Consider the following 13,629-nt stretch of genomic DNA (forward strand, 5'->3'; position numbering starts at 1 on the left):
CGATCCTCCTGCCTCAGCCTCCCGAGTGCTGGGATTACAGGGGTGTGCCCGGCATAGTCAAAAGGCTTTAAGACTGAACATATAGATGATTGCACATAATCTTTTCAGAGGCAAAATCAGAACAACCGTGGTCCTTTTTCACGTAAACCTCCCGTCTGTCTCTCAGTACTAAAAGGCTTTGTCCTGTCCCGACCCTCAGCGTTCCAGAGGGCGAACAGAGCAGGGATGGCTGACCCATGGGGATGCTAGTGTCTTGTGATACCTGGAGCTCGCACCAGGGGGCAGCACAGTGCAATGCAGGCAGTGTGTTGGGGCGGGGGCAGGTGGCCCTTAACTGGGGATGTCTCCAATGTGAACCAGAGAAGCCCTGAGACCATCGGCTCCACCCAGGCTGTGAGCTCCAGGCCAACCGGAAGGGGAGTGGCCAATTGGGACCAGCCAGGCCAGAGAGGCAGCCAGAGTCCGAACCCTGATGAGCCATCATGTCACCTAGGAAGTCACCACGCACCTGTGGGACCTCGGTCCTCCTTTATAAAAGGGGGATGCTAATCCCGCTTTACCTATTCAGAGAGTGAACGAGCTCCTCCTGCGTGTCAGCCGCTCCTGAATGAGCTTTACACCTTGCTAAGTGACTAAGAATTTGTCACTATGTCTCTGGCACTGTGTATTGAGAAAGTCTCCCCCTGCTCCTCTCTCTGGTACTAGGGCTTGAACCCAGGGGCACTGAGCAATGTGTTCAGCCCATCTTATTTTTTTTTTTTTTTTTTTTTTTTTTTTTGAGACAAGCTATGTAGTTCAGGCTGGCCTTGGACTGACTATGAAACTGCCTTTTTATTCCAGTTTTGCTAAGTTGTCCAGGCTAGGTGATTTTCCTGCCTCAGCCTCCTGAGTAGCTAGGAAGACATGTGTGCGCCACCACCCTCAGCAAAGGTGCCCTTTTGATAAGCACAGGCACTGAGCATGCACAATAACATAGCTGGCCTCACGGTCTCTGAGCAAATTCTACTCACAGGGTGACTTGGCTGTACTGCCAAGGTTAGTGGGTTGGTTTGCACTGAGGACTGAATCCAGGGCTGCTCCACCACTGAAATGCCACCCCCTGCCCTTTTGATTTCTTATTTTTCTTACAGAATCTCGCTGAGTTGTGCAGGCTGTGCTGAACGTACAATCCCCCTGCTTCAGCCTCTTGAGCAACTGGGACCATAGGTGTGAGCAACCATGACCAACTTTCCTTACACTGTGTTGCCTGGGCTGGCCCTGAGCTCCTGGGCTCAAGCTATCCTCCTGCCTCAGCCTTCTGGTTGCTGGGACGACAGGTGAACACCCAGCCCAAGTTTTGATTTTTGTTTGATGCTTTCCCCATGACTCCAGCCAACGGATCCACCCCACCACCCCGCTCCAAGCAGATGCTGCCGGGTATACCCACAGGATCAAATCTCTAGACCAGCAGGCTGTGAGCCACCTCTCCCTGGTGACCAGCCTGGGAGGTGTTGCCATAGAGACCAGGCGGACCCTTGACAACCACTTGTCCGGTCTCCTGTCACTTTCCAAGTGACTGGCGGTGCCCGGACTCTCTCCCATCTACACCTCCTGAGCTCCTGAGTTCCCGGGAGCCCCTGGCAGGGTGCAGGCGGAGTCAGGATGCCCATGGCAGTGTCAGTCTGTATTATCTCCCTGGTTTTGCTGCATGGACTCAGATCTTCCAAATGATCGGCGTTTTCCTCTCCCTCCTTTCCCAGGCACTTCCTGGGAATTTCAGTCCCACCCTGCATCCCCCCAGAGGAGGACAGGACGTCCCCTACTCTGGGCGGCCCCACGGAACCTGTTCACGGGGTGCGGAGCCTGCGAGAGCCGTGGAGCCCTGACTGCTCCGTGACGGGGGCATGGAGCGCGCTGGGGCTCACCTGCCAGGTCGTAGAGCTCTGTGTCTGAGGCGCTGGCCAAAGCTTCCTCCAGCTCCGGGTCCAGGGTCACTTTTTCTTCTTGCCGAGTTTCCACAGGCTTTTCCTTGGGGACAAAGACTCTCCCTTAAATCAGAAGAAAAAACACGGCGCTGTGCTTTATGGGGACAGTGAGCACCGGTGCCAGAAATGACGTGCTGGCCGTGGACACCTGGACCGGGAAACCGGCTCCCACTCAGCGAGGTTCCTGAGCACGGGATGAGGCCCACGCAGGAGTCCACTGCCAGAGCCCGGGGCACCTGAAGGCAAGTCCTGTGTCCCAGCACCCCGAAATCTGAGACCATGTCCTTCAAACAGGAGACAGTGGCACCCGTGCCCCCACCAGGGCCTGGCAGGGGGCCCCGCCCTGTGCCCAGTCCTCCTCAGCCCGCACCCCTCCCACGCTGCAGCCCAGAGACCCTGGATTCCCTGTGCATGGAGCCGGGGCCAGCCCGTGTGGCCTGACGGTGACCATGTCACCAGGTGGTTCCACCGCGGAGCAGCGGCCAGCAGAGTGGGGCAGCCCGTGGTGGGCAGAAGGGCACTGCTCCGGGCACCAGGCAGAGGGGCCTCTTGGTGGACAGATGCCCTGTCTTCTGTCCCAGCACCACCCACGCCCTCACACCCAGGAAGGAGCACAGGAGGGAGATGGAGAAGCCAGCCAGCAGACAGACTGGCCTTTAACCGGGACACGGCGCCGTCTCAGGCACCACTTTCGGGGCATCTACAGCCAGGGACATCTGCTTCCGGCTCAGCTCCTCTTCGGTGTGGAGAACTGTGTCTGAGGACCTGGACACAGGGCCCAGGTGGCCCAGCAGTGGCCAGTGTTAGGACAGCAGCTGATGGGGTCCACCCACCACCACCGCTGCCCTGAAGACTGTCCAGCCCTGGACCCCACAGCGGCCGCCACCCCGACCTCGACTCCAAGCGCAGGACGGCAGCCGTCTCCTGCTGCTGTCACTACCTAGCTCTTGACGGCGATGCGAGACCTGCCACTATCATTTCTTTTCTCACATTTCATCTGTGCTGCCATAGAAACAGCTCCGCGTTTCCAAAATAACCCTGGTCATGGACCCAGTTTGCTAGTGCTCAACCTCACTTTCTCAGCAGTGCAGAGCTCACCCCGTGTGCCGGCTGGGGATCCCTGCCAAGGCCGAACAGAGGAAGTGACGATCAGGGCTGCGGCACGTGACAGTCACCCTGGGTGCTCGGAGAAAGGGGGCCTGTTCAGACAGAGGGGCGAGGAGACTGGGGACTGACGTCTGCACCCAGAGTCTCAGGGTGGGACATGCGGGGACAGGGCCCAGGGCTCTGCGTCCGGGAGCCAGTGTGAGACAGAGGAGGCTGGGAAGGTCTCGGAGGGGCGTGGACCGTAGGGCACAATCTGCTCTGTACCTTAAGTAGACTCTAGCGTGCGCAGGGTCATTACAGACCCTGTTAGCATCTGTGGGCCCAGGTCACTGTCTGTAGCACTGGAAGTTTTGTTTTGTTGTTGTTGTTGATTGTTTTTTGTCTTTTTGAGACAGGGTCTCACATAGTTCAGGCTGACTTTGAACTCACTTATATAGCCCAGGCTGGCCTCGAACTTATAGCAATCTTCCTGCCTCAGCCTCCCAAGTGCTGGGATTACAGGTTTGTGCCACTAAGCCCAGCTAGCACTGGAAGTTTAACAGGCTGACTTTTTTTTTTTTTTTTGCAGTACTGGGTTTGAACCCAGGGCTTTCTCCCTGAGCTACAACCCCAGCCCTTTTCTATTTTGGGCTTGAACTTGCCATCCTCCTGCCTCAGCCTCCTGAGTAGCTGGGATAATAGGTGAGTGCCAGCATGTCCAGTGTGGATAGTGACTGATATCCACTCTCCTTCCAAAGGGAAACTGGGAGTTGGACGTTAGAGAGGATGGTTTCTCTGTCCCGGCTCGGAGCTCAGCCTGGTAGAGAGGAGCATCCTTGGCCCTCCCCACCTTCCAAGCCCTATCACGCGCTCCTTGCCCTGGGCCTCAAGAGTCCGAAGGCAGCCAGGTCTCCCAGCCCTGGTCACAGCCCTGGCACTTGGCTCTGCTCGGACTGGGTGCGGCAGACGCTGCATGAGTGACTGCCCGAGTGCACTGCCCCCCATCGCGGTGCCTGAGGCTGGCGTGGTGCCAGGGCTCTGCCAGGGCACCCTGGGCCTCGGGGTGGGCCAAAGCACAGGTCCAGGAAGCTCGCTCGGGGTGGGAGACCCTGCCTCGAGCGTTCAAACCCTCCTCTTGGGAGTCTGAGATGGGAGCTAACTCCAGGACCGCCACGCCCGAGGACTCACTCTGGGACCACACATTCTGCCACGCTTCTCTTTGGAATGAGCAGCTTTGCTTTTACAGCAGCTTTAGGTTCCCAGCCGAATGAAGCACAGAGTACCGAGAATTCTCGTCTCTCACCTGTCCTCCCTCAAATCGCACGCCCTCGCCACCCACAGAGGAACCCAGCCCCGCAGGTCATCGGCCGGGCCGCGTTTACCTCGGGCCATGCTTGCTGCTGGACAGGCCGTGGCCAGTGATGGCGAACCTTTCTGGGCCTTCAGTGATAACAAACGGCAGCTGCAGCGTGGTTATCCCAGCTTCACCACTACAGCTCGAAGACATGCACCCTCAGCCCCTGAATCTTAGAAACCTATTTCCCTCACTGGTATCTCCATGGCAACCCAGTAAGGGGACCTCTGTCCGCAGGGTGCCGCTTGGGGTCCTCACCTTTCTTCTCTCCAGTGAAGGGCACGAAGTCCTCCCTATCCTTCTGCTCCAGAGCCTCCTTCTCCAGGTACATGAGGAGGTGCTCGCGGTCGAACGGGCCGGTGGCCGCCTTCTGCGTCTGGTCTTTCTGCCGGAGCCCAGCGGGCAGCGTGGCGCTCTGCGGGGACAGAGGTGTGAGCAAGGAGGGTGTCCCCTGTCCGTGGTCTGGCTAAAGCGGGGAACAGGCAGAGGGACCTCTGTGTGGGCCGGGGGCAGCTGTCACCCTGCTTGTCCTTTATCCCGTGCTGGAAGGAGGCTCCCAGCAAGCTCCTCAGCTTGCAGAGCTGCAACGTGGTGGCCAAAGGCCCCTCTCTTTGTAATCACACTTAGGTTTGGTGGGGTGTGGGCCCCAAGTGCTCCTGGCAGACACAGGGGACCCCAGCAATGAGCCCCTACTCTAACCGCCTCCTGCACAAATAGGCAGGTGAGTCCTGCAGGAGACGTGGACCTCTGCTCCATTAAGCTTTAAGAGTCCATCCATGGTTTAAAAAGAGAAAGCAAAAATTAAAAAAGAGAAAACAGAGTATTTGTATTTTTTAAAGTAAACATAATACCCAAAGTACCTGGCATCCCAAAATGCCACATAAAAAATTTCGTTTCAGTTACACCTTTACCGTGGAAGCACCATTCTAGATGCTTCTGAGTTGAAGACAACATCATCAGAAATGAGAAAAGCGCTTGTTAAACAAACATCAGAACACACCTCTTAGCTTTGCAAGGACTCGTAACAATACAGCCAGCCCTGCTTACCGTTCCTGGCTATCACATTTACAGTCCCGGTCATCCAGCCACTGCAGGGCCGTCAAAGACTTCAAGTTACTTATGCATTTGTAAGAAATACTTTTTAAAGATCTGCATTTGGGGCTCCAGGCCTCTTAAAATGCCACCCTGGATGCTTGGAGGCCTGGGATTTTATGTGGATTCCTCTCCAAGGCTGTCTCCTCACCTAAACCGGAGAAATAATCTGATTTCCCTCAAGGGCTCCTGTGGCCAGCAGTGTGGGACACATGGAAGACCTCAGTAAGACCTCGCATCTCTTTCCTTCTTTCCTCCCACCTGGCTCCTCCCGCCTCATCCAGGAGGAGATATTTTTGCTCACTGTCATCAAATTGGTTTTTGAGAAACACACTGGCCGTGCAGCTGCAGCGCCTGTGAGGTTCTCCGTGAGCTTGTGAAAGGGAGCGACCCAAGCCGCCGGGAACCCCTGGCCTGCGTCTAGCAGGGAGTCCATGGTGAGCCGGCCCTGGTGAGATGACCACAGGCCACCCGTCTGTCCCGCACCACCGCCGGCCGCCTGCGCGCGCTCCGCACACCAACCTCAGGATCTAGGTCATCGAGAACATTTTCCAACTGCTTCAGCTCCTCCGCAGAGAGCTTGCCAAGGAGCTCGTCCTCGTCGATGTTCTTGTATTTCTCCAGCTCTTTCTGGAAGGGGAGGGCCATGGCTGCCTCGTGCCTTTCTCGGGGACTGTGTCCCCCCACTGAGGGCCGGCTTCCTGAGCTTCAGAGTGCCCCTGTGAGGAGGGAAACCGTCATCCTCCTTCTGAAAACTGCGCGTAGTAACAGGAGACGGGCCCCGTGCCGTCGCGTTCAGGGCAGCCTGACAGCTTTGCACGCGGCCGCGACGTCAGTTTATTACCCTACTTCTCTGATCTTCACAGCGGCCGAGAGAGAGCGCGGCCTGCACGGGACGCTCACTCCCACCCTACAGAGGCAGCACGACCCTGAGGGTAAGGGTGCGTGTCCCCCGTGGGCCACAGGGCTGGGACGTGTGTGCCTGGCCTGCCCGTGTCAGCTGCCCACGGAGTCCGTGCAGGACAAGGCTGTGATTGTGAGGCCTTCCAGGCCGGGGGTGACGCGGGGAATACAGAGTGGACTCATTGAGGAGGGCATCCGGAAGGCGTCAGGACCCCGCCGCCATCAGACAGGCGACACTGACGTCCCTGCCAGTCGCCGCTCTCCTGCTGCCCGTCTCCCCTCAGTCTCCTGGGTTTCTCCCGCCCTCCCTCCTATCGTGTCTTTAGACCCCTTGGCCACTCTCCTGTCGGCCCGCCCACACTCTTTTTGGGCCACTTTACTTCTAAACTGTCAGCTCAAATGAAAACTGTGCTCAGTGCCTCGCAGTGAATTTCAGATATTTCCTAGAAGGATAAACTTCATTCATCCAGCAATCAGGTCCTCCAAGGCAATAAATATGTGCTGCAGACCCACACTCTTGCCAAATGGGAAAACAAGCAAGAGGTGAGCCCTCCCTCCCCTCGGGGAGGGAGGGCAGGGAGACAGCCACAGGGGGTCACCGCAGGACAGGGGGTTCAGCCCGGGGAGAAATGGCCCAGAGGCTGATGCAGGAGGAGGCAGACATATAGAGGGGCAGACTGACCAGATGGCAGAGGCCACTGGGTGACTTTGAACCTTGTCCTCCAGGAAGCCCCTGGGGGGTTAAGTCCTGGAGCAGAGTTGGGGGAGCAGATCGCTGGGGCCTTTGCTGAGGCACCCCTGCCACACAGCAGGGCCACACTGTCCCAGGCTCAGTGAGGATGACACGATTCACCTGTGGCCTCCGCCAGGGTGGGGACCGAGGAGCAGCCTGGGTCAGCTGGAGGAACTGAGCTCCGAGAGGTGACACGACCCACAGTCCAGCCCTCTACCTCCCCCACTGTCCCTACTGCTCCCGCCGCCTCCATGCCCACTGTGGGGCTTTTAAGAGCCCTGAAGCCCACAGGAGCTGTTCTTCTCCCTGACCTAGCGCAGCTCTGTCACCAACTTGATGTCTACACGTGCCCTCTGCTACCTTCCCCGTACCTCACAGACGCGCTTCCTCCTCTAGCAACGCCAAAGCCTGGCCCTGCTGTAATTCCTCATGTCTCCAGGCTTCTTGCCCTCAGATCCGCATAGTCAACTCAACAAATCCTGTGGACAGCCTCCCTTTCCAGACGCTGCTGAGATAACAGTGGCCAGCAAAACCAGGGATATAGCCTGTGCTCTGCCTGAGCCTGGAGCTCAGCCAGGAGAGAGACAGCAGCCCATTATGATAATCGCAGCTAGTTACAGAAATGCCTTATCTGATGTAACAGTGCCTACAGGACAAAAGCGCCCATGTCCTGCTAACACACAGGTGGGTCTCAAGGCGGGGAGGAAAACAGACAAACACAGGTGTGTCCTCATGGAGCACAGCTTTGACGTGAAGAACCAGGGAGGAGCTGGTTATTTCCTAAAACCCGAGCTGTATTGAAGAGAAAAATGTGGCCCTTTCCAGCCAACTAAGGGCCAACTGCCAGGTCTTCCGGCTCCCAGACAGGGGCCACCTCCGTCTGCCCTCCTCTTCCCGACACTGCAGGGGAAGTGTGCAGGGAGTCTGACCCGCGGCAAGCGCTCGACATGCAACAAGTTCCTAGGGTTCAGCCGGAACCAGGCACCCGTCAGACAAGGCTCCCGGGAGCCCAGGTGGACAAGAAGGTACACCAGTTAAGAAAATGGAGGGCTGGGGATTTCGCTCAGCAACACAGCGCGTGCCTGGCAAGCGTGAGGTCATGAGTTTGATTCCCGGTACCGGGAAAAAAAAAAAAAAAAGAAAATGGAAACTACAACTGCAGACCTGAGCTAAACTGGGGGTGGAGCGCACACTTGTGATCCTAGCACCGAGGGAGGCTGAGGTAGGAGGGTCACAAGATTGCCCGGGCAACTTAGTGAGATCCTATCTCAAAATTGTATTTCTGTTATCCAGAAATACAAGCCCTGGAAAAGAAAATAAACAGAGTGGCTTTCTTGGCTTCTCTTTCTGCTACTTTGTTTGTATAACTGCTATGGAAGAGAAAAATCAGATACAACACGAAGTGCCCAGCCTTCAGCCCTGCGTACACACGGAGACAGGACCAGGGCCCAAGCCAGCGGCCCTATCCACTGATCCCGAGCCCAATCAAAGACTATGTCCCACAAAACAGAAACACTCTTAAAAACCTAGTGGAAGGCTTTCTCATGGGCAGAGCATGCAGAAACTGCCCAGCAGCGTGTTCCGTCTGGGAAACCAGGAAAGGCTGGTTCCCGCAGGGACAAACGACGGGTCAGGGGAGGGGACTCAGGACTCAGGACTTCAGCCGGCTGGTGGTGATTCATTACAGGCAAGTGGACCCACAAGCAGTCCACTTATTCTTTTCATATAGCATCAATATTCCACATTTTAAAACAATGAATACAATTGCGTAAGAGCCAAACCCACATTTTCTAAAACTAGCAAACTAGAACAAAAGCAGCTATCGATGGAACCACCCACAAAACACAGATGGATCCTATATACTTCATTCATTTCTCATGCTGGGCAAATAAATACAAGATTAACAACAATGGACCGGGTGTGGCGGTGCACGCCTGTCATCCTAGAACTCGGGAGGCTGAGGCAGGAGGATTGCTGCGAGTTTGAGGTCCTACAAAGTGAGCTAATGGTCAGCCTGAATGATAGAGTGTGACCCTGTCTCAAACCCCAAAGCAAAACGGTGGCCTGCATTTTGGACTCTAGCTGCGTGAAGATGGGCCTGGCGAGTGTTTTTCTTTGTTTTAAGCAACCAAATGGTTCCGGTCACATTCCGGGAGATACCTGCAGAGAAGTGACCTCCTCCCAGCCACTGTGCCCTCGTCTGTACAGCAGGCCGAAGACTGGGTGGGCACGCTGCTTTTCTAAGGCCACGTCCTGAGAAACGCACCCTTAGGCAACATCAGAATCCTGACACAAATGCCGACAACTACACCACCACCAGGGGGTGCAGCCCTGCGGGACTCCTGACGCGGTGGTCCTTGGTGATAGGGACAGAGCCAGGCCTAGGACGTGCTTACCTCAGAAGGCAGGGTGGGGGCGGAAGGGTGTTTGGGAGCTTCGGAAGCTGGGAAGTAATTACACGTGCAAGATGAAGACCGCCTGAGAACACGGGAGCTCTGAGAAAACGGGAGCTCCTCGAAACACGTAAACAAGCCGTTGTACCTTGTTAACTGATTGCTGGGCAGGGAGGCAAAAATTAAACCAACCTCTTGGTATAAACAAACGCTCTGCTCTTCTTGGGCAGGTCTCCTTCTCCGCCGAGAGACAGGCCCTCCGCCTGATCCCAGCTCTGTCTCTTGTCTATTTTTCCTCATTCTTGGGGCCGTTCCTTCCCGGCACAGCAAGAACCCAACGGATCCTACCGAGGGGGATGCTGTTTGTATGCGGCGCGGTGCTCTCCAAGAGACAGTCACTCTGAGACTAAGGCGGCCGAGGCTCTTTGGGGGTGAAGGACGTTCTTTGGGGGTGTCCTCCCCGTCTTCTTTGTCGGAGGCACAAGGAAGAGGCACACCCTGGAGGCACGGGTCGGTGCTGTGGCTCGCTGGCCGCTCTGTGACGGATTTCGCCTGGGCGGGGGGTGGTCTGGGCTTCCGGCCGGGGCAGAGCTCCACTGTGCCCCAGCGGCTCCTCTCCTGCTGGTCTGTCCCATCTGGGCGTTTCCCCAGGAGTCTCTGCTAACCCCGCCTCCCTCCTCACCCTGCCCTTTCTGCGTTTAACTCCCGTCCTTGCCTCGCCGCCGGCTCCGTCACCCCACCTGTGGAACCTCCTGACCTGCACTGTGCCTCCCGCTTCTGGTCTTTCGTGTGCCCTCTGGCTGCTGCCTACTCGCGTGGCATTTGACACCGACTTGTCTCCTTCTCTGGCACCTGTCTCCATGCTAACTTGTGACCGTGACCTCCGCTTTGCTGTGGCCCACGGGTGCTGCGTGCACACATGAGCTGGACCAGAAGGGGCGCTGCCCAGCCAGAATGCAATGCCCACGCCCTGCGTCCAGCGCCCCGCTCTCTGGCTCCTCTTTCACTCCGGTGCGGGGCCTTTGCTGCCCAAACTTTGCTCCTCTCTCCTCATGTCCGGGCCGTGCCCCTCCTGTCACCCCACCCAGCTGTCGCCAGGGGCCCAGCAATACTCATGACACACATGAAAGAGAATTGACAGGGCAGCCTTAAGGCCCAAGCAAGAGAGCAAACACAAAAGCAGACACAGCACTGAACCACAGCTTTGCTGAGATGCAGGAGCAAGTCCAGGGAGCGCAAAGCACCTCTGGGAAGACAGCGGCCGTCCCAGCCACCACGGGGCCACGGCAGAAGATGCAGCTCATTTTACCACCACAAAGCCTGCCCAGTCAGGTAAACAGACTTTTTAGTGCGCTGAAAATAAATTCCATGCATGGTTTACATGCAAAGTACTAAGCAAGAGAGTTTAAAGAAGAAATATGAGAGATTCAGGTTGGAAACGTAGGTTGGGGTCGAATAGTTATGATGTGTTAAAACCAGACACTGAAACCTGAATTCTAACTGTGGGTGACAAGCATGCGTGAGAAACATTTATGATCTACATATCTATTCAGATGTCTTGACCCCCCACCTCCAGATGCATCTGAAGGCAGTGTTTCCCAAAGTTGGTTCCTGTAGTGCCAGTCCCTTGAGAGTGTTATCTTTACTTTTTGCACACAAAAATCATTCCATATTTGTTTTCTTTTTCTTTTTTCTTTTTTTTTTTTTGTCTTTTGGAGATAGGGTCTCGCTACACAGTTCAGGATGGCCTTGAGCTCACTTTGTAGCCCAGGCTGAGTCTCGAACTCATAACGATCCTCCTGCCTCAGCCTCCAGACTGTTGGGATTACAGGCGTGCACCACCACGCCCGGCATTCCATATTGTTTTGTACAGACAGTCCCACCTAGATCTATCTGTGTGTGCCACAATCAGTAACCCACAAAGGACTCTGAACAGTCCAAGGAAACAGTCCACGTCTGTACCCGAGGGGTTCCAGATCTGAACAGGTACTTTCTTTTTCTTGTAATCCCTGATAACATTTGATCTATTTGGAGGAATACGGATTGAGATACACACATACACACACACACACACACACACACACACAAGCACCCACCCACCCACGCACGCGGTATTTTAGACAGTCGATAAGTAAATGCACACACCTTAAAGCATTGTTTTCATATATACCTACGCAAACACGAAGTCTATGTACAGCCAAACTATCCTGGCAGGGGATGACTCTATATGAGAGATTACATGCTGCCTTAAGAAGAGTTGATTCTGTTTTCTTGGTCTGGTAATAAGGAATTTTTTGGTACCTACCCCTAGGAATCTATTTGAGCCACTTATCATCTATGTGGAAAATACCTGGTTTTATGTGATTTGCACACATGGGGAATGAGAAGAAACCTACACCTTCTGTCAAAAAGCTAGGTCAGTTCTTTCCCCCACACTTCCTTACCCCCAGGCTCATAAAAGGGACTGCCGCCCGCGCTCTCTCAGTCGGGACATGGAGAGGAAAGGACAGCACTGCCCCACCAGCTGTGTGTGTTTGTTTGTGTGTGTGTGTGTGTGTGTGTGTGTGTGTGCATGCATGTGTGTTTGAGACAGCGTCTCTGTATGCAGTTCAGGCTGGCCTTGAGCTCACTTTGTAGCACAGGCTGGTCCTGAACTCCCAACAATCCTCCTGCCTCAGCCTCCCGAGTGCTGGGGTTACAGGTGTGCGCCATCACGCCCAGCCCCCCTATCTTTTGGAAAGGGCTAGAACTTTGAAGTGTTGGGGAATTACTAATCCAGTCAGCCCTACATATCCATGGGTTCCTGATGATTCAGCCAACCACAAGTCAAGAGTATTTTTAAATGCATCGATACTGAACATTTACAGATTTTCTGGTCATTTTCCCTTAAAAATACAGCATGACAACTATTCACAGAGCATTACACTGTGCTCGGTATAAATAACCTAGAGACAAGGTGTACAGGAAGATGTACGGTGGGTGATGCACAAGCTCTGAGCCACGTTACACAAGGACTTGATAACCTGCAGATTCGGGGGTCGGTGGTGGTGTGGGTGTCCTAGAACGCGCGCCTTGGGGACGGAGGACAGCGCTGTGCTTCGAGACTGCGCAAGCAGGTGGGGTCTCTGAAGCATAAAAGATGGATGGTGGTCTAGGTGGACCAGAAAAGAGCTCCGTCCCCGGCTCAGTCACAGAGCCAACAGGATTGCAGCCCAGGAACTCGAAGCCACGGGTTCTCCAAGCATTCGGAGGATTCACGGACCACAGTCCTCCACAACGCTGGCACGTCAGTTACTTATTTCATTGATCTGCCAGTCTATCGACACTTTTAACGATGGCACAGGCAGCGCCGCACACCTCACCTTCCTGCCTCCTGTCACGCGCTCTGAACCCGCTGAAAGCTGTGCACGCAGTGAGCGTTGCCTCTGACGCCCACTTCTCCAGAGAGGGCAGACTCCTCCACAGCCCTGCAGCTAAGAGGGCCACAGCCGCCGAGCGCCGCCCAGCACGGCCCGCGGGAGCCCCGCTGTCCCGCCGCCTTCCACAGCCACGTTCGGCCCTCTGGGCTGTGCGGCGCACTCGCCCCGGCACTGACCGCGCAAGCACTGCTCTCTGAACGGCCGGCTCTCCGCGAGGCGCTGGCCTCGCGGTCCCTTCGCACAGGTCTCTTTCTCCCGCAGGGATGTGCGGCAAAATACTTGGAAAGAACGCAAGATCCTGCTCCCAGCTCCGTCTCGGCGGTGCTGGGGGCTGCACCGGGGCCTTGGCCCCGACCCCCTTTCTGACACAGGGCCCTGCTAAGCCACCCGGAGGGGCTGGCCCTGCGCCCGCTTCTCCCTCCGCGTCTCCCTCCGGCTACTTTTGGGGGTCCCCCCACCCCTGACAGCTCAGGCCAGCGGGGGGCACAGCCCCTGGCTTCACCCGCTCCGGCCCAACACAGCGCAGGAACCCAGCAGCGCGCGGGCAGGGCGGGGCGAGGAGGCCGGTTTTCTGTAACTGTCCGAGCGCTGACATCTCCTCGGGCGCGTGTGCACCGAGGCGCCCGCTGGGGGCGTCCGGGCGGGAAGCGGGCTGCAGCCGGCGGCCGAGGCCCACCTGACGCGC

The 13,629-nt window shown here is 56.2% G+C and overlaps 1 protein-coding gene across 2 annotated transcripts in view; it reads right to left on the reverse strand.

The window, feature by feature from the left end:
• Tmod2 (tropomodulin 2 (neuronal)) overlaps positions 1–13,482 on the reverse strand; it is a 41,545-nt gene extending 28,063 nt beyond the window's left edge. Inside the window, exons 1-4 of one of the 2 annotated variants that reach the window (XM_005376636.1) lie at positions 12,888–13,482; positions 6,019–6,215; positions 4,663–4,819; positions 1,905–2,027 (exon numbers count right to left, since the gene is read on the reverse strand). In XM_005376636.1, coding sequence (XP_005376693.1) covers positions 1,905–2,027; positions 4,663–4,819; positions 6,019–6,144 — 406 coding nt within the window. In that variant the 5' untranslated portion in view covers positions 6,145–6,215; positions 12,888–13,482. Of the gene's footprint in view, positions 1–1,904; positions 2,028–4,662; positions 4,820–6,018; positions 6,216–7,503; positions 7,747–12,887 lie in introns of those variants that run through there. The other variant, XM_005376637.2, reaches the window with a different exon arrangement.
• Between the last annotated feature and the right edge of the window lie 147 nt (positions 13,483–13,629).

Source organism: Chinchilla lanigera, unplaced genomic scaffold (genome assembly GCF_000276665.1).
Source record: "Chinchilla lanigera isolate Chin_1 unplaced genomic scaffold, ChiLan1.0 scaffold00008, whole genome shotgun sequence".
NCBI classification, from domain to species: Eukaryota; Metazoa; Chordata; class Mammalia; order Rodentia; family Chinchillidae; genus Chinchilla; species Chinchilla lanigera.